Genomic DNA, 27698 nt, shown 5'->3' with positions numbered 1-27698 from the left:
CAATGCCCATAGATTTGAACATTTGGCTTGCAGATATGGTTCTTGAACTTCATGTGTTTTTATTATTTCCGTTGCTGTGACATTTGCTTCAAATATTTGTGTTGTTAACCTAGAAGCAAAGCTCAGACACGTTCATTATTTCCATTTATAAGCCCGCATAGAACTGCAGCTCAGTTTAGCTCATTTTAAATATGTAATATATTTTCTCATATTTGAAGTTTAGAAAGCCCCCCCCCAAAAAAAATTTGCAGGGCACTTGCAAATCAGGATTATAAATGACTTTGGTTTCAGTTTATTTAGTGGGAATCTTGCATAAATGTAAACTTTTCTTTAAAAACACCAATTTGTGCTCACAGGTGCTGGCGTTGTCACATTTTTCTCGCTTTTCTGATAACTCTTCCATATCTTAATTCTGAGAAGGGTGTGCTGAAGGTGGAACTTGGTGGTGCTTGATCTTAACAACTTTTGCTTCTCACTATGGATTTGATGTCAGTGTATTTCTGGATGCATTCAGATTCATGTAGATCAGTGGTCATATTTGCTATTGCGATGTCTGTTACAAAGTGTCTTGTCACACTTATTGAACATACCTTTTTTTTCCACTTAAACATTTCCAATCTATTAAAATATAGTATTCAACCAAATTAATTTGAAACAACTTCAACATCAATTGCTTCAAATCTGCCATAGCAATCATTTATATACTGAATTATTTTAATATAGTTCTTATTGCAAGGGCACATTGAAGCAATGCAAATAGTGTAGGTATTTAGCCAGTAAAACCGACCTATTGCCACAATGTTTTTTTATTATTATGGCTTTGTAAAATTGTGTTCAACCCATCCATGTTGAAAACACTTGAAAGCAGTTTTACTTAAGCCGTTTGATGCAGAAAAAAATATCTAGACCATTTAATTAGAGTTTTGAGGCCAACAGGCATAGCTACAGCATTTCCAGGATCCCTCCTCCAGTGAGGGTTTTGTCATTCTTCTTAGCATGCTGTATCCATTTCACGCTTGACTCCCCTGCTCTGGAATGGCTCGTATCTTGCATTCATATGAATATGGCAACACTGATACTATGTTTTTCATTCAGTTGTAGTTGCTGTTTCAAGCATGAAAGGTTTAATATATGAAATTGTGCAGGATTTTATTGATTTTCCTTAGAATTTGTATTCATTTGTTTTATTTTACAACATGTTTAAAGTATAGTTTGAATTCCTTATCATATAGTCTGCATAAGGGAGCATGACTTTTACTGAATTGCCAGTCCTTCAGAATTATAAGTATTGTTTTAAAATATTTGTATCTCAGTGTCAGAATGCTTTCATCTTTGGTTAAAACGTGTATTTCACATTGTCAACAGGTTTTCTACACCTGATTACATGCAGTAGTAAAATAAATCGGCAGCAGGCACTATCATTTCATGCAATATAAAAATGGCATTGTTTGTCTTATCTAAACATAATTGTTTCAGTAGTTTCCCCCCCCCCCCCAAAAAAAAACCCAGGAAAAGAAGGTTTGTACAACATGATATTTTAATGCATATCTTCTGAAATTAAAAAGTATTGAACAATAAACCTAAGGATCTAAACTAATATATTTAACATTTTTCTTTACCGGCTGCAACTTCAGAATACTTAGTTCATGTTTAATTTTGCTGTGCTAAATTATGCTAGCTAAGTAATATAAGTACGGAAAAGCTATTATTCAGTTATTGGATGGTGATTTGCATCCATCGAAGGAACATATAACATTTTTTATTTTATACATTAAAACCTGTTATGTATTGATACATCTTTCGTTCAGTAAGAAAGCTAATAAATGAAAGTGAGACCATAAATGCATTAAATATATAATCTCATGTCTGAAATAAGGGCTCTGAATAGTATTCAACATGCCGAGAAAATCATTTTCACATGCAGCCCATTAACGTTGAGCTAGAGGTTTCCAACTTACATTTGTTTTTAGAAAATAAGAAAAATGATATGAGATGAAGGCAGTGACGCATGTCTCCAAATAAAATTTCTTTGTCTCCTTCCTGGGCCCTTTATTTAAAAATATTTCTTAATTTTTTATCTACAATTATCAGTTGTTACCTGACAGACAGTGAAAATAATTTGAGGTGTCATAACACCATTATAAAATAAAGGTGGGTAGCTGCGTCAGCATGCGTAGGCTGCAAAGGAACAAGTAATAGGTTTATTCCATGCTGAAAAAAAGAAGAAAGAGAACACAACGTTTCGGCCGTGGAGCCTTCTTCAGGTGTTCACTGAAGTTGTGTTCTCTTTCTTCTTTTTTTCAGCATGGAATAAACCTATTACTTGTTCCATTATAAAATAAATACTGCTTGTCTGCCACATATGATAATATTTTGGTAATCGAAATCTAGTCCGTATTTTAAGCCAGGACTGGCAGTTCAGTAAAATATTTCTGTTGTCTGTTATGAAGGTCAATAATGAAATGTTGGGTCTTGACTGAGAAAAGCAATGAATCCTGACATTTTATGGTTAAGTAAAATAGAGAATAACTGTTTTTAAGAGAATTAGACAAAGCCTTATTATTGCTATGTATTTTTTCAATATGTTTAGTCCTTGAAAATTGCTTAAAGTATTTGTTTTCTAATGTACTGATATTTGTTTGTTTTATTTGTACTAATATTTTGTGTGTGCGCAAGTGTGCAGTTTGATTTTGGTGGTGGAATACATTTTGAAGTGCTGGTGTGGGTTTTGGTTCAAACATTGACTTGAAGAGCCTTTTACATTAAATAAACGCTGTCTTCACATTGAGTTCATTTTTCTAGCTATCCAAAGGCAATTTGTGTTACTTGATGCACACTGTAATCCCATACTTGCTTTAAATGAGGTTTAAAGTATTTCTCTCTTACCTGCCATTTCATGATCCACAGTGTGATGCAGTCTGATTTTTGCAGACTCTTGTAAACCTTATACAGTGTTTCATGCATTAAGGAAGATGATGCATGATTATAGATAATTGTACAGTAAAACTGTTAGAAAATGTGGCTTTGTTCATTGTTTTTTACGTCAGTTTTGATATGGACTTTACATCATAAAGCTTTTAGTAGGTAGCAGTGCAAGTTGAAGTGTGCATCAGATAATGCAGATTCATTATATGATTGACCTATCTCATAAGGATGTGGATTTGGGACAAGCTGTGCTGGGCTTCATTTTAACTTATTTTTCCATTTCTCCTTTCTGTCTCATCTGGAAACATCACTATTCTTTATTTCAGCACTGGGTCAATTAAAATCAGTTGCTTTATTTTCCCTGGCAGATCTTTTCGGGAAGTGCTATAAGCCTTTAAATGAGCATGTTTTTTTTTTCAAATGGCGAGAAAAGATTTTTAAAATCAGACATTTTAACTTTGCATGCTTTTGTGACACTAACAGAAGAAAACTGGCTTTAAACAAAACGCCCTCTAGCTTTCTGACTCAAGGGCTTGGCTGCCAATTTTCGGAGCGCGCGCTTGCTGTGAAAAGTATTAGAGAGCATTGTTTTCCCCATCGTCTGCATGCTTATACTGTAGGTGAAATACGAAGTGGAAAATTCTCCCAAACACATGAGAAAAGAGCTCATGAAACGCTTGAAAGAAGACCTAGCACAAATCCAGCAGGAACAGGTAAAATCAGACACCATCTTTGAATATCACTGCTTAGGAGTTTGAGTTACTGGTCTCTCACAAATCTGCACATGAACCCGTTTTATTTTTTTCAATATTTTTCTGAACGGTGGACTTTTGTGAAGCACTTTAACAAAGCTAAGTTGAAACTATGTGTGATATGCTTATAAGAATGAAATTGTACAGCCTATACAGGACTATCTTCGCAAGTACTCTCGATACGGTGTTATTCATTACCCCCATATCCACTTGCCAGTTTCTAAATACAGCTGCGACACCCGGGTTCTGAACAATGCATGGACAGAGGTAAAGGAAGGCCCTTATTTTCAACGTACAAGGAAAAAGCGTTCGGCATCTAACAATGAACCTGACAGAGCTTGGGCTCCATCCATCTTCTTTCTGTGCTCCGCTTTCCTCTCTTTTCTGTTAAGGACCATTTTTCAAACTCTTCACCCAGAAGCTCCTTGCAGTGTCCAGTGAGTGTGCCTGTGTGCTGTTGTTGGGGATTTTGCAAGTCTGCTGCTGTTGTGCCTTTTTGCTGACCTGGGAAGTGCAATCTGCTTTAATCCACAGGGTGTCGCCCAGGTTATGATACAGTCTTTTCAGTTGTCCTCATGTACACTCTTCAACGCTCAGATGCAGGATGTAAGTTTCCCTTCCCTCTTCAGCCTTTCTCTTGTTGCTCACATGTGCTGTTGTGGATCCATCACTAAGTTGACATTTGGAGTAAAAAGAAGGAAAATTTTCCTGTTCAGATCTGCAGGTTTGCCAGGAGAAATCCCCCCCTCCCCCCTTTTTTGTTTCCTATTTTCATGGGTGCAGTAAAATGATTACTTTCGAATACAGTGTTTTAACAGACTTGAAATGATCATGTCCAACACTACAGTTTGCAAATCTGTTTGTTTTGTAAAACTCGCAATAAGGACTATAAAAAGTGTACATTTTTTAACCTACTCTGAGTACTTATATAGCAAATTAAATATAAAATATTGTTCTAACACATTGATATATACTGTACATATTTAGTTCTGTTGGCCGTAGTACAATTGCAATATTTCTGTTGCAAGAGGAATATTGAGTTTATTACATGGTTTTTCTCCAAAATTCAAGTGTAGCTTTTTTTTTCTACTGTCCCAATTAAAACAACAGCTTTTACTTTTGGTGAAAGAAAGACTTTGACAGCCACTGTATCATAATGTCCGATAATCAATTTTGATTTAACTTAACGTACTGAACTGGAACCAAAATATATTTGTGTTAATCTGGAAAGTAAAGCTAAAAAGTCACAGAGTAACATTTGTAGGATTGTGCTAGTTTAGATTGCTGTTAAGATCAAATACAGCATTGAGGATATATTTAAAAAATCCCTTAGCATACTGAATATTGTATTAATTCCCCTGAAGGAAAACATGAAGCCATTACTCCATTGGATCTAGGAAATGACAGCAATTTTCCACTCAAAATTCTGTTTTTCTTACTTCTGGAAACTCCTCCTTTATGTGTGTTATCTGTGACCAGGAAAATACTCTAGACATATATTATGCCATAATAATCATATTATAATGGACATAATGCTGGTCTGTGAGTTGGTGTGATAATATTTTTACAAAACCAATGTTTTGTCATTCTACGTAGTGTTTACAAAAAATCCCTTATACAGTGCATTACCTTTTTTGTCTGTATCAGTCAATATTTGAAGATTGGTGCTTGGAGTTTGTGAGTACTGTGTTATCTTTACTTTAAATTGCTTGTGTAGTCTGGAACCTATGACCTACTGTCCACAAGATTAAAGCCTGGCAGCAGTTAAGTGCTGGTTCAACAGATCTGTTGTATCAGTAAGACCTCTGCTTCAGTGATGTTGTCTTGAGTGGTTTACATGTTTGAAATTGAAGACCAAATTGAAACAAAGGTGGCACATGTGAGCATCTCTGTGGGTCTGTTTTGGATTGCTGTCACTCTGTTGGTGCATTAGTCTTTTTATTCAAGCTTTTCTCCTGTATGGTACACTTATTAAATGGCTGTTCTTTGTTCATTGGTTTCACTGTTTACCAAAATGAAGTGCAGTTTAAAAAAAAAGGGCGCTATAAAATGGCTTTGCATGTAATCAAGTTTTCTTTGAACAGCAGCACCTGTTAATTAACAGGACAAAAATAGTAGTGAAAATGAAGATGTTTGACGGAATATATAAAACTGAGGAATTTTTATTTTTTGAACTGTCAGCTCCTAATCAATACATGCATTAATCTCTAGAACCTAGTTTGAAGTTGGTCGTTCAGCTAATTGATCTAACCCAGATCAAATCCGTTTTTTTGAAAGAAGTAATGGAATCAGCTTCAATATAATGGCTGGGTTGCTGGTTCCAGACTCCACACCCTTCCTATTTTTCATTTTAAATGCACTTCCACTTAGATGCCATTTACATCCTCAGATTTTGTATTTCTGTGTTGAGTCTGAGGGGTCTGTGGGAGTGACTTTTCATTAAAGTCTTTGAGGATTTCAGTACTTGAACAGGTATGACTGCAAGAGACCTGATTCAATTTAGATATTTAAGCTGGTCAGTGTAAGACAGTCTTGTGAGTTCAGGAAGGTACCTGGTCGCTCTTTTCAGGACTGATTCTGAAGAAGCAATTTATTTTTGTTTTGTGGTGATCAGAGTTGTACATAATATTATAAATGAGGTCTGACTAGTACATTGCGCATAAGCTGTATCCTACCCCATGATCCTCACCCTGTGCACACACTTCTCCAGCCTGTCTGTCAGAGAAATTCATCGTTTTATATTCTGCGAGCTTCACAGTAGGACCGATGGGAGAAGTGGCATGTCGCTCTATGACGTCATGGCAAACTTACAAGTGCCCATTTGATCCCAATAACTGCTGTTGATTATGAAAACCAAGGACACCATAGCTGTCTGAAGCCCACTCAACTCTGGTCAGTCTACTAGTGACAAAACCCAGGATGGAGCCCAAACCATGATTAATCTGCACTCTGAGCAAGAGTCTTTATGGGTTAAGTCACTCAGTTGTTTACTCTTATTGAAAGTTGTTGATTGATTTTAACACATCATTCAAATGGAGTTTCAGAGCAAAAGGTTTAAATGCTAGGAAAAAAATCAGTTAGGAGTCAATCTAATTTAAGCCACCAGATTCACTGTCGATGATAAACCATTGCTTTTGTTTAATTCAGCAGTGGTGGTTACGAAAGGTTAGAAATAAAGATTTCTTCCTAAAGAGGAACAATGTTCTTGTTTTCCCACAAAGACTGTTTTATGTATTTTACATGTTGAATTCAGTTCTTCTCGATCTACATCCATATAGTGTTTGGTCTTTCGTCTTTATTATTAAATGTGTCAGATGCCTTTAAAAAGCTGGCTCTTCTAGCTAGACTGATATTTTCTCCAGTTTGCAACTGTTGTTTTTTTCCAAGTGCTTGCGTTTAATGTTGCATGGTTCTCTGTTTGCGGCTCTGGCTGTCCTCGTCCCTTTGTGATGTGTGGAATGGGAGATTTACAGAGCCCTTTCTGTGCTTGGATTCCTATAGGAGCAGGAGTTCCTGCAGAAGCAGCAGCAGGACCTTGACAGTGCCCTGAAGAAAATTATTCAGCAGCACAAGCATGAGATTGCTACAATTGAGCGGGACTGTTTGAACAGCAAGCAGCAGCTTATGAGAGGCAAGCCTGGCTAATCGGAGAAAAACACATTTCCTGTGGTTTTGCGTGTTTCATGTAGTTACTCTAATCTTAATTTAATTGTGAAACTTCACTTTGTTTCAGAAATGTGAGTGGGTAACAGCAGCAGATGAAGAGTTACTGTGATTACAAATGGAAGTTTAAATGGATTTTAAGATGCCATTTAAAGGCAATAGAAAACAAATGATTTTTCTTAATAAAATATTGCTAAAATTTACACAAAGTTGTCACAAATAGGCAGTTCAACTTTATTACATGCTGAGTCTTTTTTTCTCTTGAGGTACATCCAAATTCGTCACAAATTTGAATAAAAGTTGTGATAAATGTATTGGTATCCCGTAGTTAAAACACTGCAAAAATACTAGAATTTAAAGGCTTTCCGCAGATCGGGATACCATTTTCGCACTGAACTGTGTTTACTGTCCTATACTGTAGCTCGGGAAGCTGCTATCTGGGAGCTGGAGGAACGACACCTGCAAGAGAAACACCAGCTTCTGAAGCAACAGCTAAAAGACCAGTATTTCATGCAGAGACACCAACTCCTGAAGAGACACGAGAAAGTAAGAAATTAAGACTGCACCCACAAACTGTTCTGCTCAAAAAAATATCCTTTGTAGCGTGTTGCAGGTTTTTTTTCCATGAAGTATGTTCGCATTTTTCTTCCTAGGAAGTGACAGTTTCATTTGAGAACTCCTGCAGGTGCAGTGGGATTAAAGCAAGATCTGTGTGTTTTCAGGAAATGGAGCAGATGCAGAGATATAATCAGAGACTGATTGAAGATCTGAAGACAAGACAGGCACAGGAAAGAGGCAGGCTCCCCAAAATTCAGCGTAGTGAAGCCAAGACCCGGATGGCCATGTTCAAAAAAAGCCTTAGGATCACGTCATCTGGGACTCCAGAGCAAGACAGGGAGAAGGTCAAGCAGGTAAAGTGATTTGAGGAAGTACAGCCCTTTTTCTTTCTGTATTAGGAAGTGCATAGTGTCAGCAGGATTAATTTATGCAAGTTTCTATACGTGTACAGACAACAGAACTGCCCACTTGAAACTTCCCTGCCCTCTCCCCCTCATATCCCTTTGAGCTGCTCTTGGCTTGCCTCACATGGAGTTTCTGACTACTTTCTTCATGCCAAAGCTTCAGTTTTGCAGCTTTGAGCCAAAGAATGTCTATAAACCAGATCCAGAACAACTTGCTGCATTACATTGGGAGGATTTAAGTTTGAGTCTCCTGAAAACATGGTGTGGCATTACCAGAAATTCAAAATGGCTTCCTCTCAGGACTTTTAGAACATCAAGTTCGTTTGGTTTATTTTTGCTAAAGTTTCTTAGTACTGACTGAACTAGAAACAACCCCCCCCCATGTAAATCTGACTTGTTGTAAATGGGATTAAAGTCTTTAGTCTTCTAGTAACAAGCCTCAAGCCTAACCTGTCTCTACACTGAATAATAATACGTAATACAAAAAGTCAAATCGAATCTCTCCTTTGACTTTTTCATCACAGGTCTAAACACAAACTACCTTTTCTGATGCCTTAAGTCTCAAGGTAAAAAGAAATCCATCTGCTTATTTTATGTTGTCTTTTTGTTTTATATGAACAGTTCGCTGTTCAAGAGGAGAAAAGGCAGAAAAACGAGAGACTTCATCAGCACCAGAAGCATGAGAACCAAATGAGGGATCTCCAGCTGCAGTGTGATGCCAACATTCGGGAACTGCAACAGCTTCAGGTAGGGTGCATACCTGTGTATCCGCTTAACAGATGTGGCAAAGACATTCATGAAGGGACATTTTTAGAGTTCAGAATCCTCAAAACTGTACTGATTTAAAATGTATACTGCTGTACAGCAAACAGCCACTAGCTGGCAGTCTCGCTATGCTGTAGCAATTAATGTTAGCAGCAGGGGGATTCTGTTAGACCTAGGCTAGTGGTATAAGACTTACAGGTGCAAAATCATATTGGTGCAGAGTTGAGGTTTAGTTACTTTTCCCTTCTCCAAAAATGAGTTATTAGTGAATCTGAGGTGAGTAAACAGCCAATTAATTGCCAGTACTGTATGTTGTACTAAGATTCTAATAGTAAAGTAGTATATTTACCAGGACAGTTATCATCTAATACCCATACTTTGGATACATGTGTAACAGAGCTCTGCAGAGTAAAGAATACAATTAATGCTTTATAAACTTGATTTTGGGGACTTGCCCTGAAATTATTCTCAAAAACGCTTTGTGAATGGTGTGAGAATAGTGGCTTTGATGGCCTTCTCTCCAGCTTGTACTAATGGGCTACCTTTGGTTTGTATCAGAATGAGAAGTGCCACCTCCTGATTGAGCACGAAACCCAAAAGCTGAAGGAGCTCGATGAGGAGCACAGTCAAGAGCTGAAGGACTGGAGAGAGAAACTGCGTCCCAGGAAGAAGGTAAACCGCCTTTTTTAAAGCACTTTCGCATTGATGTTTCTGTTATTTGCACTAAAAGTAGCTGCAGCTTTATTGAAGTGCTTTACAAGATTTGTGTTAAAATTCATATTATAATATCTGATATTCAGTAGTAGGCATTCCAATGATTAGTCTTTGAAATATATTTCACATTGAGTTGTAAGTATAGTGATTTCGGAAGACAAGAAATTTTGATAGTTAGGAATTGAATAACATTTCAGGATTGTAATCTTAATTTGTGTGTTTAAAATGTGATTTATTTGGCTATTCCTTTCCTTTTAACGAGATACAAATTTAGAATTATTAGAAAAACAATTCCATGTGCTATTTACTTAGAATTTTAAACTGTTTTTAAGTAAATCAGTCCTCAGTGTATACACTAAGTGGTATATATGGGTGGGCGTTTCAGACCTTTTTTTCAACAAAATCAGTTTGATACGTCATTTTAATATGTATTCCTATAAGTATATTTTTGTGCATGCGTTATGTAGTTTAGTAAGGTCAATTTTTACAATTAAAACGTGTAAATAGCTCTTCACAACTGACCGTCCTTTTCTGGTGTGGTGAATCCCAACAGGCCCTAGAAGAAGAGTTTTCTAGAAAGCTGCAGGAACAAGAGGTGTTTTTCAAAATGAGTGGTGAGTCAGAATGCCTTAACCCTTCGGCACAGAGTCGAATTTCCAAGTTCTACCCTATACCAAGCGTCCATTCCACAGGATTCTAATCCACGTCATGTTCTGAACCACACACAGACTCCTGAACACAAACTGGAAGGTGCTGGTTGCATCATGGAAACTTTTCTGCCTTTCATCTTCTCCAGTGATGACAATCAGCATAAATATCTGAAGTGCAGTCTGAAGACACTTGAAGTCACTATCTTGTCCTCTTTTTTGCTGGAATAAGAAAAGGCTACAAACTGCGGTCTGTTTTCCACAACATGTCGACAGTGAAGTATAAAATGGCTGCAGTTTGGTTTTAAAATGGTCTTTTACCATGTGGAATATATTTAAAATAAATCCAAGTGAAATGGGTTATGAAGGGTTTTTTTTCTATGGGTTTTGAGGCAGCAATTGAAAAAAGTTTGAAATGCAGCAGCGTATTGGCACTATTTGAACTTTAAGTATTTAACTTAATCCTTCCAAAACAGCTCAGGCAGTTTACTGTTTTGATCATTGTGATTAACAACAAATTAGATTTTTTTGGTTCCTCATAAAAAATCAGTGCCTAAAATAATTTGTTCCCTTGAGCTGGCTTTTTATACAAGATTATTTAAAAAATATATATTTGCTGCTTATATTTCCCTGATGTTATTTGCACTAAAAGTAGCTGGGAAATTGTATAAACGGTTATATACAGCCTAAAAATACATATATAATAGATCAGGTGGTGCTTGAATTAGTTCTGTACTGTCGCAGGCCTAATACTTGTAATTACATTTAAGAAAGAATGTACTTTTGGTAAGGTATAAAGTGCACATTTCTAAGATGAATCTTGAAATTTATTTTATATACTTTGTTTCTCATGTGTTCATTTGGTAATGATACATTAAATTCTATCAAAAGATATTGAATGAGAAACAAAGCAGTACTGGTTTATACTGTTTGCCTGTTTGAATATTATTCAAAATGACTGTTCTGTTTCACCGTATAGATGCATGTCTTTGCTTAATTTTTAAAACACTTGTTTCTTTGTATATACTACTGTGGCAGTTTTCTTTCACACTGGTGAAGGTGAACCCTTTTTTTTTCCCATGGACGTGTAGAAAACAAAAAGCCTTTTACTTATAATTTAAAACAAAATAACTGTTTGAATTAGAAGTTAGTTACTTTGCTGTAATGCACAAGATGAGAACCTTTTATTTATGGCACAAATTAAGGTGAGGAGACAAACTAGTTTATTTTAGAGATATGGCACACAACCCAAGGGGAATTTCTTTCTAATGTAAAGAATGTAATCTTTTAGTCATATCATGCTAGTGTTCAGTGTCTGCTATGAATATGCAGTATGAAACAGTTTTGTACAAGAAAGTCAAGCTTGTGGCCTGCTCTAATAAGGACTTGCTTCCCCAGAGTTCATTGGTACCTTTTCTGAAATTTTGCTTCTCAATTCAATTTTTTTAAAAAGAAATACTTAAGGAAACCTTTTGCAGGAAAATAAAATACCAAATGTGATTAAACTTTGGAGGGGCACTGCATGTTTTATTTTGTATCTATTTAAATATAAATGACTTTACAATTTTGCAGTTAAGATGTTACTAGCTTTTAGCCTTAACTTTACAAGACTGAACATATATAGACAACACTGTATCAAGTGTAAAGTGATATGCTATCATTTATGCTTCTGTCCTTCCACATTTGTTATTTTGGTCTTTATTTTGACAATTTTGATTTTGTAAACATTTGTGGAGACTATCTTCCCTTTATCACTTGATAACTCATCATCATTGAAAACCATGTGATCTGATCTTAAATCTGAAGTTAAATTGTTTCTTGATGATTATGTTACTAGATTTTTAAAATGGTGGTGTTCAACTGCCTTTAGTTGCTTGTGCTGTTTGTCCCTCTCAATACGGTGATATCACAAGATGTATCTTGTTCAATGAATAGATAAAACATTTTACTAGTTCTTTTCATGAAGCTTTATTGGATGGGCTATGGTTATTTCATTTTGCAGATTAAGAAATGCATTCTTCATGCCCTAATAGTCCTTTAAAATAATTACTGGACTCAGGCAAGACACAAAAGAGGTTTGCATGGCTTTGTCAATTTGATCCATAGGATCGGTGTACTTAAAATGTCCTAATAATCTGTTCCATTTAAAATGTTTTTTCCCCCCGTATTTAGGGTAAACCTTTAATAACTTTTTCGCACCTCGAAAAGAAAGGCAATGAATTTAAATTTGACACATTATTCCTTAAATCTAAAATCCTTGCTGCTGGATTTTCCCGTGAATTGTGGGTAATATATTAATAGTGCATGTAAAGCATTTAAAATGTAGCTTGAAACACCTTGTTAAATTACTTGAATTTAACATGTAATACTAAACGTCCCGTTTGAGTCTGGTTTGTGAACGCAGCCACCTACAAACAGCTAGATGGACCATCTAAATCTGCTTGCCCTGAGCTATGATGGTGTCTGCTGTTACTAGATCATGGTGATGAGCTTATGGGTGTTGTGCCTCCAAGCTGTCAAATGTTCTGTTGAAAAGTGATTTTCTTATGTTCCAGTCTGTAAACATTACAATGATGTATAATCTGAATGTCTCAAATTCAATGATTTTACTATGTAGATCTTTTGCATTTTAAAGGTCAGGTGATTTATAGAAGAAATATGCTTCTGTAGATTGACATTTTGTTGTAAATAAAATGTTTACTGTATATTTTAATATTGCATTTTTTATATAACTGCACCACGTGATTATATATGCTATTCTTTTCTCATTAAATAGTATATTTGTTCATTTCAAAGGAAGTTTTAAAGGAATGTGAATAATCCCTCCACCACCAACCCACACACCCTTAATTACAAAGTTTTGTAAGAATTTAATAAATGAGTATAAAAAGACTTCCTTGATCTTTTACTTAAACTAGAATAAACCATATATTAAACAAAAAGGTTTATTCAAAATTTCATATTAAAATACATTTCCATTATTTCTTGCATACATGAGTTTTATGAAATTTGTGTAACATGGCAGTGTCAGTACAAAGAGTAAAACTGACCAAGACTTTTTTAAACCTTTTTAAAACCTAAAATGAGGATTTAGGTTTGAAACGTTTTAGAAACCAATTTATATATTGTGGCAAATAGAACAAGTTAACAATTTGGCATTTACATCAAAAACAATCATCATAAAATAAAACAAGTGCAGAACCTTTGAGAAAAACACATTGCTTATGCTCAAATATAAAAAAGTATTGGAATGTAAGAAGAATATAGGTTCTACCCTAGTTATCTAGGGAAGGGAAGATTTTACAAATAAAAAGTTAACAACAAACCTCTCAAATTAAACTGAAAGTTATTGACTTCAGCGGGCAGGTAAACTGACCGTTTTCACAAAGTACAAAATTAGTCACAAAAACCAAAATATTTTGTTCTGGAAACATTTAAATCGTTAAGGTACAATCGCCAAATACTGCTTGGATCTAAAGAGTGTGGTAAAACAACTTGTAAAAATAATATGACACTTAACCAAATTCATGTTATACGTTTTTGTGTTAAGTATAGACCTGTAAGGAAATGGTGGAGGAAATGGTGTTGTATTAAGGACAGTTACATGTGGTACTAGTTTTTATCTTCTAGGCGTATACAATTAATAAGAATGAAATATTAAGCCAAGAACAAGTTGAATATTAAAAAATGGTTTGTTTTTAAAAAAAAGTAACACTTGAATACTATAAAATCTCCCCAAAACTGCATTTAAAATATTAAATGGAAAAACTTGCATTGCATGTACAGTAAGTATGATCCCGCTGAAAAGCAAGTAAGATTGTTGCTCTCTGTTATTCCCAGTTCCCAAAGAGTTAGTTTTCAAGTACTGCTAAATTTCTTTAGATAAATTAAAAGAAAGTGAATTTTGCAGTTTTCCTTAAACACCTACGCTTCTCTTTCTCCGACTGACGACAAGTCGCTCTCCTACAAAAAAAAAGAAAAATGCAGTGGTGAGCTTGATGTCTTCCAGAATGTTCTTTGTCTCATGTTCAAACTGTTTTCAGCACTGTCCTACCTTTTTCACCCTTTTCTCCCTTGGGGCCCGGAGCAGCTGGGATTCCTGGCAGTCCCTGTGGGCCTATTTCACCTGCAACAGGAGATTATCAAAATTACCAGCAGTTGAAATAGATCTATAATGTTAAGGAAGGAGAAGTTTTGTTTCTGAAAAATGAGACTCAGAGCACAATTAAGTAGATCAAATTGTCTTCCAAGGAATTGTTTTCATGCCAGAAAACAGATATACTGTAAATTTACACTATCATCTTTAAAAAATGTTCAACAGTCTAGTATGGGCATAAGTTAATATTATAATATTAAACAGTACTCTCCAGTGATGGTTACACTATCCCTGATCTTGTCGGCATTATTCTGAGTGGTTCTCAATTCTCAAACTGATTGGAGAACGACTTAGAGGGATGCCAGTGTCTACAGCATGCTAGCCTGCATCAAAATGCCTTAAAACTAGGTTAGTACCGAAACTGATGGTTGCTTGATGAAGCGTCACTTGGCTTATATCTGAAGTAGTTACATACTGGCAGATGATGGAGACACATTTTAACCAAACACTGCACGATTAGCAGTGTTAATTAGCATGTTCTCCAATACATACACTACTGTAGCTAACAATTTTAACCAGGACTATGTTAAGTAGAAAGTATCTGTAATGTTACATCATAGATTTAAAGCCAGTTCACATGCAAATTATCACTGAAATCTCTTCAGGTATCTATTTGTATATGTTTATATCAGTTTCATTTTATGTGTACTAAATCCAAAGGGGAATGTACAGTACCTCGGTCTCCTTTTGGTCCAATGTAGCCTCTCTCTCCTTTCTGACCTGGCCTACCCGGAGGGCCTGGAATAGTTCCATATTCTGCAATGAAGTTGAAAAAAAATAAATATATTTACTGTATGTCAAGGCCTTTAATGAAAAGGTACTCTTACAGTTTCCAATACAGTCCTTTTAATTAAACTGACTTCACAAAACCCCCATTAAAATAATCCTATTCAAGCACACACAAACAGGGAAGTGGAGAGGATGAAACCATCATGGTATTGTTTTAATGGTTTATATTTTAACACCAAGAATCAATTAGAATGAGAATATAGAGTGGGCTAGGGTTTCTTAGCTTTAATCATGATTACTAAAATAATTTAAAAGTTATTAACCAGTGAAAGAGAGGGGAAAAATGCCTTTCTGTTATATTATTGAATTCCTCCAGTAAAAAAAAAAATGAGCAGTGGAGAAATCCACTGTATAGCTCTAATCTATCATCTTCTGTAAATGACATGCATTCTCAATCTCTCTGACTTTCTAAAAACATTTTTGTCAAACTTACATTGACATTTGGACTGTCTGCTTTCAAGTTAAACAGCATTACAGGTTTCAAGTACAGGAAAAATAGAAAAAATGTAAACAGCAAAAATGAATAGCATATCACAATTCCTCGCAATGAAGTTTCTCCAGCAGTCCCACCTCTGAAGAAGCTCATCAGGTCCGCGGTGACGTTGCCATGAGCTCCAATGACCCGGCTGTATCCTGGGAGCCCAGGCGGACCGGGAGGTCCAGGGGGCCCTGGATAACTCACACGCTCAATCACGTGCTCACTCGTGGTGTGGGAGATGTCCTTCAGCAGGCCCTGGGCTGAAAGAGGACATGCAGTTAAGCTGTAGTTCTTACCAGAACCCACCTCATGCTGCAACAACAACTGAGAAATCGCTAACATTACTCGATTCTATGATGTAGCTCAAAATGAATGGATACCTGACAGCTTTAAAGTACAAAGTGACTGTTTATATTTTTAAAATGGAGGATGTAATTCCAAAGAACGACCCGAGTCAACAGTGTGCCATTTAATGCAGCTATCGCCGATTACAAACAAGAAGGCCACTCAGTTCCCGCAAGGAATGCAGAACCCGAGGACACAAATGAAAGGGAAGTACCGTCTTTAGGTTTCAGGGTTGAAAGAGTTTTCTCCTCAAAGGTATCGGAGGAAAGCTCTGATAAACAGTACGAGAGCCGTCACTGTTCAGTCTCGTTTGAGGAATTAAAATCCTAAACATTAATTCTCTTCACTTTGTGCTTTTGTCTTATATTTTCATTGCAGATAATAAAAAGCTATACCTAGTTTAGCAAACCTAACAAAATGAGTTATCGGCCATTAGAAATCTCACAAAAGTCTATATTACGCTGTCTATAAGTCTATACTGTGATTTAGATTTGCTGGAATTTACCAATCTTAAGATATGTTAGTCTTGGTAAGAATACTCACACTTTATGTAGTCAGACACTTTCACTGCCACAGTGGAGTAGTCTAGCGTTCCAGACCACTGGCTGTCCACACCCACACTGTAGCCGGGGTCACCACGCTCTCCTTTGAATCCACGTGGGCCGGGGGGTCCTGGGGGTCCCGAGATGTAACTCCGCACACTGTCACCTGTCCAGAACACGTTTGTTAAGACTCTGCCTGCAACTCAATTCCATGTTCTATACTGTACTATTTTATATATAATTCACGCAATCCGTATATAATGGGGCCAGCAGGGCCACCCTGTGGTCCATGTGGGTCCTAATGCCCCAGTATAGTGACGGGGACACTATACTGTAAACAAGCACCGTCCTTGTTTAGAGACATAAAACCGAGGTCCTGACTCATGGTCATTAAAAATCCCAGGGCATTTCTCGAAAAGAGTAGGGGTGTAACCCCGGCGTCCTGGCCAAATTTCCCATTGGCCCTTACCAATCATGGCCTCCTAATAATCCCCATCTATGAATTGGCTTCATTACTCTGCTCTCCTCCCCACTGATAGCTGATGTGTGGTGAGTGTTCTGGCGCACTATGGCTGCCGTCGCATCATCCAGGTTGATGCTGCACATTGATGGTGGTGGAGGGGAGTCCCCATTACCTGTAAAGCGCTTTGAGTGGGGTGTCCAGGAAAGCGCTATATAAGTGTAAGCAATTATTATTATTATTATTATTATTATTATTATGTTGAATTAAAAATATTGAATGAACCTTGGTTCTACAGAATTTGATCAATACACTCCAAGTTCCATATTTTACCTTTCTCATCCATTGTTATAGAGAGAATCCTTTTTTTTTCTTTTAGGAGGGTCACAGAGCAGTATTTGAAAGAGGCATTACAGATTCATCCAAGTACTTTTTTTCCACCTTCACCAACTGGATTTCTGCTCTTCCAATCGTCTATTATACAGTGAATGTATGGTTGTTATGTGCTCACTTACAACTGCACTGTGCATCACTGTGCACAACTTCGATTCTAATTCTAACTCTACCACTCGACCTTAAAATTAAGCACAATGTTCATCTTCTCGCCAGAATACTGTTGGTGTGGACAGAGTGTTGAGCTCCAGTACATCAACACCTCTATGAGAGCTGGAAGTGCTGCTGCCCACTGCTGTTGGGTATTGTAAGGAATAGAGAAGTGGAACGTCTGCACTCACTGGTGAGGTACTCGATGAGCTCTGTGCGGAAGCGGTCTCGTTGCGTGTTCTCAGCATACGACACCAATCCTCCAGACACTCCTGGAGGTCCCTGAGGGCCAGGCGGACCAGGAGGACCAGGGGGGCCACTGAACCCAACATCTGCCGAAAGAGGTGTAGGTCAGCAGCAGTATGTGACAGCGACACCAGGAGCTCAAAGTGTGAAGCAACCACTTTCATGGCTATATATGAATGCGGTGTATCTATTTATTTAACTATACAGGGAATATCAATGCAGTATCTGATTGGTTAACAGCCTTATGCATTCTTTGAGATATTTATCTTTATCCTTCTGCTACAAAAACTGACACAAATCATTACATAGCATCTTTTTCAAAGTACTTTCCTGTGGCATTTAATAATATATTCTGCAGTCATGTAATTCCACAACGTAGCATTCATAACAGCTTTGATGACTTGTCACAGGGTTATATTTTCATTTTTAAGTTTTTGTGTAAATTACAGTAATCGTGACAGAAGCCAGCTATCCATGACGTAGCGTTAGATGTGGTTTAAGGGTGGTCGCAGTGTTACTCAGTTTCATTTGGAAGTATTTTATTAGTAGTGTTTATTCAAGGGGTTATGATGCTACCACCACACAAAACGCAACAAAAACACGAGTACAAACAAAGCAGGAGACCTCCAAAGAAGAGAGAAAAACAGGAAATCAAAAGCTAGTCAGGACATTTTCTAACAGTGTTGTACTTCACTCAGAATAACCCCCATCATTCCAATAAGCTTGCTTCTCTGTCCAATATAACAAAGTAGTGTTAAGCCAGGCTTACTGTGCAGGTAGGTTCTGATGTCTTCCAGCCTGTAGCCTGAGCCACTAAAAGTGGCTGGTCCTGGGGGACCAACTGGCCCCTGAGGGCCCTGTCTTCCAGGAGGTCCAGGGGGCCCTGGTGACCCAACAATCCCACGAAACTCGGAGTCTTCAGAAGAAGAACGCAAGAGAGAGAACACACTTTCGGTGTAAATACCACCATGCAAGAGTTCTGGTATTTACACAGCACCTCTGTGCACTGTGCCTAGGGTATCATTGCATTGTTTTCTATCAGAAATTGACCTCAACGTCCATACTTGAAGGGCATGTCCTTAGCATTAAGAGATTATAAATGAACTCTTAAGTGTTTTTAATTACCCTGATTTAGGACAAGTGAAACATGCTTAGCCTCAGTGCTTAGTCCTTATTTTCCCTGTAGACAAGACTTCATTGTCAAATTAGAAAATGTACTGTATGTTTGGCCTCAGAGAAAACCGAATTTGATTTTAGGATGAAATGTAATCTGGGAACATCTTAGGGCAGCTGAACAGTCTGGTATTTCTTCTTCTTAAGTTTTGCTTCCCTGGAATGATTTTTATTCAGCAAAACCTTGAAATTAAAGAATTTCCTTCAAAGCTTGAGCTGCCATTCTGATAACCACTCGTTAACTGTGGGATGGTCGCCAAAACAGAGCGTCCCATCTTCAGCCGGGTTTGGGAGAGCGTTTTTTACAACCAGGATGCACATGAGATGAAGCCAGCAGGAAACTGAAGGTGTAGGGAAGCTGCAAGAAGGGAGAATGTCTGTGCGTCTTGCCCGGATTATAGGAGGGTTGGGGAGGATCAGAATTCAAGGGCAAATACGACTGAACTTCTGAGCAGAAATTGTACCGAGCATTAGAGTTGTGCAAACACGTAAAAAGGAAGGTAATGCCTGATTTTATGTGAGATTTTGTGGACTCAACCCAGTTGTGCTAAGAGAATACAAATACATTTTTCTTCAGGGTTTACTGTCCTTGAATGTGCCCAATTAGGGAATTGGGAAGATAGATATTTTTTGCACATCTCTAATACAATATTTATCAGCTGCTACAAAAGACTATGGATGAGGTGCGTACAAAAAGGTGCTTAAGATGGATTTAAGATTTAAAGTTGTCAGACGCTTAGCAAATGACAGGACGGACGTGCCATAGCAGTGAAATTGTTAAGACATGAGGAAGCCATGTTTAGTTAGACAACATAAAAGAGAAGGAAAAACAACCTTGGGCTGTTTTTCTGGAACAAGAAAGAACAGACTGACAAACCAAGGCTTTGATTTCCATTGTAGTATTTTTGACAACATTGGTTTCAAGAATTCTAGATGAACCTTGAACCTTCCTCCTTGATTCAGCATCAAATACAATAACGTTTCAAAGAGATAAAAATGCAAGTATAACATAGCTACATAACTTAACATTAATCATCACAACTTAATTTTAACCTGGGAAGTGATGAATAACAACAGTTACGCTTAGATTAAACCTGCTACAGGTGTCCTCAGGATCTTTCAAAATGGCTTCTCATTAATACAGACAATACCAGCAACCATAAAAGAATGGAAATGAAGAAGAATCAAGTCCCATGTTAATTCTTCAATCTCACCAGTATACATTTAATTTGCCATTGTATCATAAAATCTGGTATGTTCCAAAATCCTCAAGGAATATCACATTTTAAAATTTTATGTTGGTATCAGAATAGCCTGTGTGAATGAGAACCATGATGACAAATTCTGTTTAATCTTGTTTGGAAGATCCAGACCATCTTACCTCATAACTCCAGAATGCAAATCTAACAGGTTAAATCACACCTGATATCTGCTGTCTATAATACCACATTGAAGCTGGCCAGTGAAAGCAAGATTTTATCATTTTTTCCTGTGGTTTTCATTCTCTTTTATCTTCATTACTTAGCTAGAATGATTATTTGGGTAGGATGTCAGATCGAATAATAAGATCAGAATATATCAATCATCAGATCATGTCTTTATCAGATACGAATAAAAAGGCCTTTAAAAATGGAGCTGACCATTACTGGAACTAGGGAAAGTGAGCAGTTTAAGATGGTATTTCCAAACCGTGTCTTGGGTGGGACAGAAGGCACAGCTCTCGTGTCTTACTTTGCAGTATGGCTGATATGTCTCCATATGTCGATCCTGGCAGTCCTGGGGGTCCAGGAGGCCCAGGGGGACCCGGCAGACCTATTCTCACTCCCATCTCTGTGAAAAGGGGAAATTGGCATCAGCCGACAGCCAAGAGCACAGTGTTTAAACAGACATTGATTCAGCAAAGCTCCGTCATTTAGGGACACTCTCAAATAATTTGAAGTTAGCGAAGGCTTCATCTCAATAAAGCATTGAAAAGCCCTGTTGCCATCAGGAATTTATTTGGCACCCTAAGATTAAAATGAAATTCAAAGTGAATTTTCAACTTCAAAGGTATATGCTCTGCAGAACCTCTTTACATTCAAACTATAAATGAATCAATATAAATATATTAATATAAACATAATTCTCCCATTTCAACATAAAAGAACTCAGAGTTTATATAACAAACCTTTTTTCTAATTACATTACTAGCAATTGCCTCCACAAGGTACATCCTGTACATCCATATACAGCAGACAAACATTATGACAGAACTCTAGTTTTCATTCTTAATGTAGTGGTACAATGAATTTTAGATCCATGCTGTTTCCTCCTTGAGAATGAAGATGATGTAAGTCCTAGTTTTCCCCTCTCTACAGCAGTAGAGTAGTAGTCGAAAGTGGGGCTGTTGTGGGAGTGTTGCGGTGTGGGAGCTCTGAATGTTGGAGACTTCAGGACTAAGATCAGATCACTTTATTGGCCATATACAATTTCTTGCATTAGGAATTTGTCTTTTGGCATACCCCAGCTTGCACTCCATCAGACACACGGGCACACAGAAAGGGAGAGAGAAGCTTGGGGTCAGAGCACAGGGTCAGTCATTTATATGGCACCGCTGGAGCAGTTGGGGTTAAGGGCCTTGCTCAGGGACTCAACGTTGGAGGATTCCTGGGCCGGCTGCGGGATTTGAACCGGCAACCTTCCAGCCACAGGCACAGATCCTTGTCCACAGAGCCACCACACCACCACTGGACTAGCTATGTGTGTAAGTGTTGCCCCTACCGGACATGATGCTGACGACTCGAGAGGCCAGCTCCTGCAGGTTGTAAGAGCCGGGGTCCCCAGAGCCTGAAGGTCCAGGAGGGCCTGGGGGACCCATCAGGTACTGCCGCACATCCTCCCCTGGACACAAGCACAGCGGAATCACATTGCTTCCATGTTCATTGTCACTGTGTTCTTTTTAAAGTAACAGCAGGGTGGGATTATATGCTGTCTCTACTGTAGTCTAACTTCCCCAGGGGGCCAGGCATCATAGCAAAATATCTTTTTTATAGGCAGATCCAGGAAAATAGACACAAATGCAGCTCTAATGTACAAAACAAGTGCTGTTTATTTACAGGACAGTGAACTAAAACCTAAGCAAAACAAAAGCCTAGCTCTTCTTTAAGTTTCGCACTTAACATCTTCCGATTCCTTCACTATAACACAAACTCTAAAACTGAACATGTCACACAGACTTTCCAGTTCCTCACAAGCTCCTTCAACTTCCCAGACTGGGGCTCACATCCCATTAAACTCACAATCCCACACAGGGTTCTCTTCTCTCAGAAGACTCTTCCTGTGTCTCTGGAAGCCTCAGCTTCCTGGTTTTTAAATCATCACCTGGCCAAATGCCTTCCATCAACTGGTTGAGTGACAAAAAGAGGGCGGATATTACCCACGGCTTTCTGGGTAATCAGTTCAGAACACAGCTTGTCATTTTGCCTGTCCCTGTTGTCCTCACATCACTTAAGGGGCATGTTACTAAAACTAATGGTAGGAGGGCAAAGGGTTTATGGGAGGGATCATCTACTATACTGGAGGCCCTGTGTAAGCAGTGTTTGTGATAGGTGACAGAAATGGAATCCAATGATGTTTTCAGCTGTTTCCACAATTCGTTGCAGGGTCTTGCGGTCTGCAACGTTGCAATTCCCAAACCAAACGGTGATCCACCTGGTCAAGGTGCTCTCCAAGGTCCGTCTGTAGAAAGTGGTAAGAATGGGCGGAGGAAGGTTTGCCCTTCTCAGTCGCTGCAGGAAATATAGACGCTGCTGTGCATTCTTGGCTAGGGAGGTGGTATTGAGGGACCAAGTGAGGTCATCTGTAATGTGTACACCAAGAAACTTGGTGCTTCTAACTGTCTCCACAGGGGAGCCGTTGATGTACAGCGGGGAGTGATCAGCATGGGCCCTCCTGAAGTCAATGATTATCTCTTTTGTTTTATTTACATTAAGAGATAGCCTTTTGTTTGTACACCAGTCCACTCCTTGCTCCACCTCCTCTATGTATGGTGACTCATCATTATTGTTAATGAGGCCCACCACTGTCGTGTCATCGGCAAACCTAATCTCCAGTTAGCAATTAGACTCCTTAAAAGTACCATAGACAGTCTATTACACAAAGAGTTGCACAGACTTTGCAATTTCCTGATGTGCATTACGACAAAATATAATAAGAATGCACTTTTTCAGTTCCTGCTAATGCAGCATGCTTTTTAATGGCTACTCACTCTGTAGCACAGCCAGAATATCATTGACAGAAACAGACCCTGAAGGCCCTGGCAGGCCACCAGCATCTGAAAGAGGAACACAGTAATAAACAATATTAGAACAGATGCACAGGGTCCCACGAAAGAGGAACACAGTAATAAACAATATTAGAACAGATGCACAGATGGGTTTGGGTCCCACAACCCAATGTCCTCATGCAAGCAATCTGCAAGGTCTGTAGATACATGAGGATTGTTCTTAAATATGGCAGATTGTGCTATTATTTCAATTTCAGAACATTTTCAACAATCATGATATATATTAATATCACTATACCCTGTATATATCATATATATAATTAATATAAGCAAAAGCTGTTAAATTACCATTCTCTGTGTTTATTCAGATTGTTTCCTCCTGTGATTCATCACTCACAGTTCAATCTTAAGAAGTGTATATTTCCTTTTCTATAAAGTATACTGTAAGATTATGACACAAGTGTTTTATGAAGTAGTGAAGTGATTTAGCGCTGGTTTAAGCCAGAACTGATCACATTTTGATGGATGGCTTCTGATGTCAGGTTTATGTTTGCTAGAGGCTTTCTGACAAAGACCCATAGCTTTGTAATTTAGATCAGAGTTGTAACATAATATTCATGTAACCATAATCTTAGAGGTAATCAAAGAGACTATTTGAGGGAACCTCTCTTCAGCAAATAATGCATGCTGCTCCACATTTCACTAATCCCAGGTCTCCCCCAGTACTCACTCTGTACGTAGGCAATAACCTGAGTGGCCACCTCATCAATTGACAGCGGACCAGCTCCTGGAGGCCCAGGTGGTCCAGGTGGGCCCTGGGGCCCAACCATGTAGCCCCTGACAGAATCACCTGTGAAGACACCACACCTGAGTCACCACACTCACACGCTACCCCAGCAGAAGACATCAGAGCACCAGTGTCATTGGAGTTTCCTCGCAAAACACAAGTCAGTGGAGTATTCCGCGTTACAATAAAGGAGGACAAGGCACATGACGACAGAACAGCTCTTATCAGCTCCTTTGATGTGTTGTCAGAAGTGCCTTTGAAAAACCATCTCTAACCCTCAGGACCTCTTTGTGAAGGCAAATGGCTTTTCAAAAATGCAATCGGGTCTGACAAAATTTTCTGTGTTGCCATTCTTCTGTTTTTGTCCACTTACTCTGAAGGTATTCTGCGATGTACCCACGAACATCAGCTCCACCCGAACCTGGAGGGCCTGGAGGCCCAGGGGGCCCCGGTGGCCCAGGAGGGCCTTGATAGGCTCGTCCATTACCTGTACAAAAAAAGCAAAAAAAACAAAGAGGTTCATAAGACAGGCCTCCACAGTTACAGGCTTCCTATCTCAGGAAAAAAAAGAAGTAGGAACTAAAAGGGAAAGGCAACACAGACTAAAAACCACTACAGATTAAATATTTAAAACTGGATGTGTCTTTTTTCATCTAGGTCATACTGTCGGTTTCATCACTTACATGGAAGCATGTCATTTTAATACCACAATTAAAACAAGTGAAGCAATTCCTTTTGGGTTTACTTCAGTGCATTAGCACAAAGAAATGGTAACTGTCAACAATCTGCAATCCTGTGCTTCACAAATGACACATTTGCCCTATACGGGCAAACAGTGTTGGGAGGTGCTGTACCTCTGGAGACTGTGGAGCCAGGAATTCCAGGAGCTCCAGGAACTCCAGCTTCACCTGGAGGGGTACACAATGAGAGTAAGGATACACAATGAGGGAAAGGATACACAACAGGAGGGATGGGTACACAACAGGATTGTAAAAGCTATTAATGCATAGTGGCCTTTAACCACTCATGTAGTGAGGACAAGACACAGGGTTACTGTGGTGTGACCTGACGACAAATGAGCATGTGGCAGGGTCTGTCAGAGCCAGAAACAGTTTGCTGAAGACGACCAGGAAGAGCTCGACTCAGAAGGAGCACAACAAATCTAGCAGAAGCAAACAAGGAGCGAAAGCAAGAACACTTCTGGCTTTATATTATTTTGCAAATGTCCTCTATTAACATTAACTCTTTTACATTTCTGAAAATATAGTGTATTATACTGGGTAGCTGAATTTCAATAATGCCAATACCAACACCTATTAGTTTTTCTTACTAATATCCCCACATACAGACAGGCCAGAGGTGATTTGTCACTAATCACTAGATCATAAGCAGTGAAAGCATTTTTCTGGAAAAAAAAGAAAACGTAGGGGATTTGGGGGCTCTGTGTCTATACCTTGATCTCCTTTGGGGCCCTCTGGTCCTGGGGCTCCTGGAGGGCCTTGAGGTCCTGGAAGTCCTGTGGTCAAGAAAAAGACAGCACTAAAAACACTGAAATACAGCCAATGTTAGTGGCATGAACTTCAATTCTTTGGGTGTTATACAACAGTAGGTCTTTCACATCTATCTCAGGCCCCATTTCTTTTACACTATTTAATAATATTCCCATCAGCCCTGCTGCTCACACAGCCTTCTACTCATACTGCTTTTTTGATCTTCCGTCATCCTCACTTCTGAAGAGTGCAGTTTCCGATGAGAAACATTTGACTGAACAAAAGGGTTTCCATAATTCTAGAACTCCTCTATACTCCTAGATCTCATTAGCTCACCTATCCCAGCATCCCCAGGGCTGCCAGGGCTCCCAGGTAGACCAGGCTGACCAGGTTCCCCTGTGGAATTAACACAACAGTAATAACATTCTGTCACGCAATACAATTCCATTCCAACCATTGAAACCACTCAGAACCTCTTACACTTCAGTCAAGTGTGAAACAGCCAGCAACACTGCCAGCCTCCTGTCACATCTGCGATTTGACATGCCCTGACCTGGGGTCACCTTTACACATACTGTACATATCAGTTTGCACGTGACTGAAAGCACAAATTATTGGACATTTCCATTTGTTTTCTATTCAAGAGATATCAGCAAAGGTAGCCACTGGCCATCTCAGTAAATAGTGGGTAACAAAAGAGGTCATAGTACAATGATTGCACAGTTCGTAGGCCTAAGGTTGAATTCATTCTTTATTTAACCAGCTAGGCCAGTTGAGAACAAATTCTCATTTACAAAGACACCCTGGAGAGCACCCTTTTATGAAGCAGGGCGTGACTTACCTGGGTATCCCCTGGGTCCTTGGTCACCTGCAAGAATAACGCATAAATCACATAAGACATCCATACAAGCATATATACTGTATAAACTGTCATGGTCAGATGAGTGTGGTTCAGAGGCTTTAAGATATTCTGGAAATCAAGTGTGCAACTGATGGAAAAATAGGTCTTTCATCTTCTCTCCTCCATTTATGTTCTTCAGTGCCTGTAGTCTCCTAACTTAGGCAGTAGTGTAAGTGCACACAGCATGAACTCTCTGCTCCTACCATCATTTCCTTTGGTCCCAGGAGGTCCGGGAGGCCCAGGAGGCCCAGCAAAGAATGTTCCTGAACAGCACAAAACAGAAATGAGCCCACAGAGATGAAAACCCACTGTACAAGTCAGAATCAGAAAGCCCTTCATTAAGAATTAATGACCACATCTACAGAACCCAAAATAATCTTACAGTAAAAATAAAGTTATTAATTAATATTGCAGATAACCTAATTGCAGATAATATAATACAGCATGTTTCTCCCGAGAAATGACATGACAAGAGCATGAGATTTGTTGAAATGTCCTTTCCTGAAAGAAGAGTGAAGATGGTGAAAGCAGGTAAAAAGAGCTCACCTGAATTTGGCACAAAGCTCCCAGGCTCTCCCTTGGGACCAGCAGGTCCAGGTTTGCCAGTGCCTGAAGAGAAACAATATAGGACATATAATGCAGATATAGGACTCATCACAGCTGAATCTCACAGCTAGGGAGGCATCAGGGTAAAGGAATATTACAGTATATTTACAGTTCACAACAACAGTTCTGGAGGAATAACAGGAGACAAAATGTCCTAAAATATAGTCATTCCTGACGTAATTTCCTCACACCATGAAAAACTACTACATACTGTATATTTACAAGCCCCTTTTTCCTTTGCTTTCATCTTTTGCATCCCTGCTCTACCTTTGCAACCTCCCCATTGTCACTCCATGCTCCACATGGGAATCCTAGTCTCCTCATAATACAGTTATGTCCAGGGGACTGGCCCTCAGCCAAGCAGGTTAAACCAGATTTACTATGTCTACAATGCTCAAAAAACACTTTCAATACACTTGGTGTTTTTATTCTACGTAAAGATGATTTTTGAGGAAAGAGACATGGATGGAAGAATCCTAATTGTAGTACA

General features: G+C 38.6%; 2 protein-coding genes across 7 annotated transcripts in view; one reads left to right on the top strand and one right to left on the bottom strand.

Annotated features, from left to right (window-relative positions):
* Nucleotides 1-13133, top strand: part of slka (STE20-like kinase a) — a 43084-nt gene extending 29951 nt beyond the window's left edge. The window contains exons 13-21 of one of the 5 annotated variants that reach the window (XM_069189183.1): nt 3546-3638; nt 4212-4283; nt 7179-7308; nt 7762-7886; nt 8063-8251; nt 8924-9049; nt 9626-9739; nt 10335-10395; nt 10510-13133. In XM_069189183.1, the coding sequence (XP_069045284.1) occupies nt 3546-3638; nt 4212-4283; nt 7179-7308; nt 7762-7886; nt 8063-8251; nt 8924-9049; nt 9626-9739; nt 10335-10395; nt 10510-10517 (918 nt within the window). In that variant the 3' untranslated portion in view covers nt 10518-13133. Of the gene's footprint in view, nt 1-3545; nt 3639-4211; nt 4284-7178; nt 7309-7761; nt 7887-8062; nt 8252-8923; nt 9050-9625; nt 9740-10334 lie in introns of all 5 variants that reach the window. The other 4 variants (XM_069189181.1, XM_069189184.1, XM_069189182.1 and 1 more) reach the window with 4 other exon arrangements.
* A 96-nt stretch (nt 13134-13229) lies between these two features.
* Nucleotides 13230-27698, bottom strand: part of col17a1b (collagen, type XVII, alpha 1b) — a 44510-nt gene continuing 30041 nt past the window's right edge. The window contains exons 40-57 of one of the 2 annotated variants that reach the window (XM_015347494.2): nt 27149-27211; nt 26806-26865; nt 26543-26569; nt 26038-26097; nt 25665-25727; nt 25066-25119; nt 24585-24698; nt 24155-24274; nt 23407-23472; nt 21921-22040; nt 20892-20990; nt 18757-18903; nt 17933-18073; nt 16740-16904; nt 15944-16111; nt 15260-15340; nt 14483-14554; nt 13230-14391 (exon numbers count right to left, since the gene is read on the bottom strand). In XM_015347494.2, coding sequence (XP_015202980.2) covers nt 14345-14391; nt 14483-14554; nt 15260-15340; nt 15944-16111; nt 16740-16904; nt 17933-18073; nt 18757-18903; nt 20892-20990; nt 21921-22040; nt 23407-23472; nt 24155-24274; nt 24585-24698; nt 25066-25119; nt 25665-25727; nt 26038-26097; nt 26543-26569; nt 26806-26865; nt 27149-27211 — 1667 coding nt within the window. In that variant the 3' untranslated portion in view covers nt 13230-14344. The remainder of the gene's footprint in view (nt 14392-14482; nt 14555-15259; nt 15341-15943; nt 16112-16739; nt 16905-17932; nt 18074-18756; nt 18904-20891; nt 20991-21920; nt 22041-23406; nt 23473-24154; nt 24275-24584; nt 24699-25065; nt 25120-25664; nt 25728-26037; nt 26098-26542; nt 26570-26805; nt 26866-27148; nt 27212-27698) is intronic. The other variant, XM_015347495.2, reaches the window with a different exon arrangement.

The sequence above is a fragment of the Lepisosteus oculatus genome, chromosome 4 (assembly GCF_040954835.1).
Source record: "Lepisosteus oculatus isolate fLepOcu1 chromosome 4, fLepOcu1.hap2, whole genome shotgun sequence".
Taxonomy (NCBI): Eukaryota; Metazoa; Chordata; class Actinopteri; order Semionotiformes; family Lepisosteidae; genus Lepisosteus; species Lepisosteus oculatus.
Note: the sequence above shows the minus strand (reverse complement) of the source record. Positions and strands in the feature narration are given on the sequence as shown.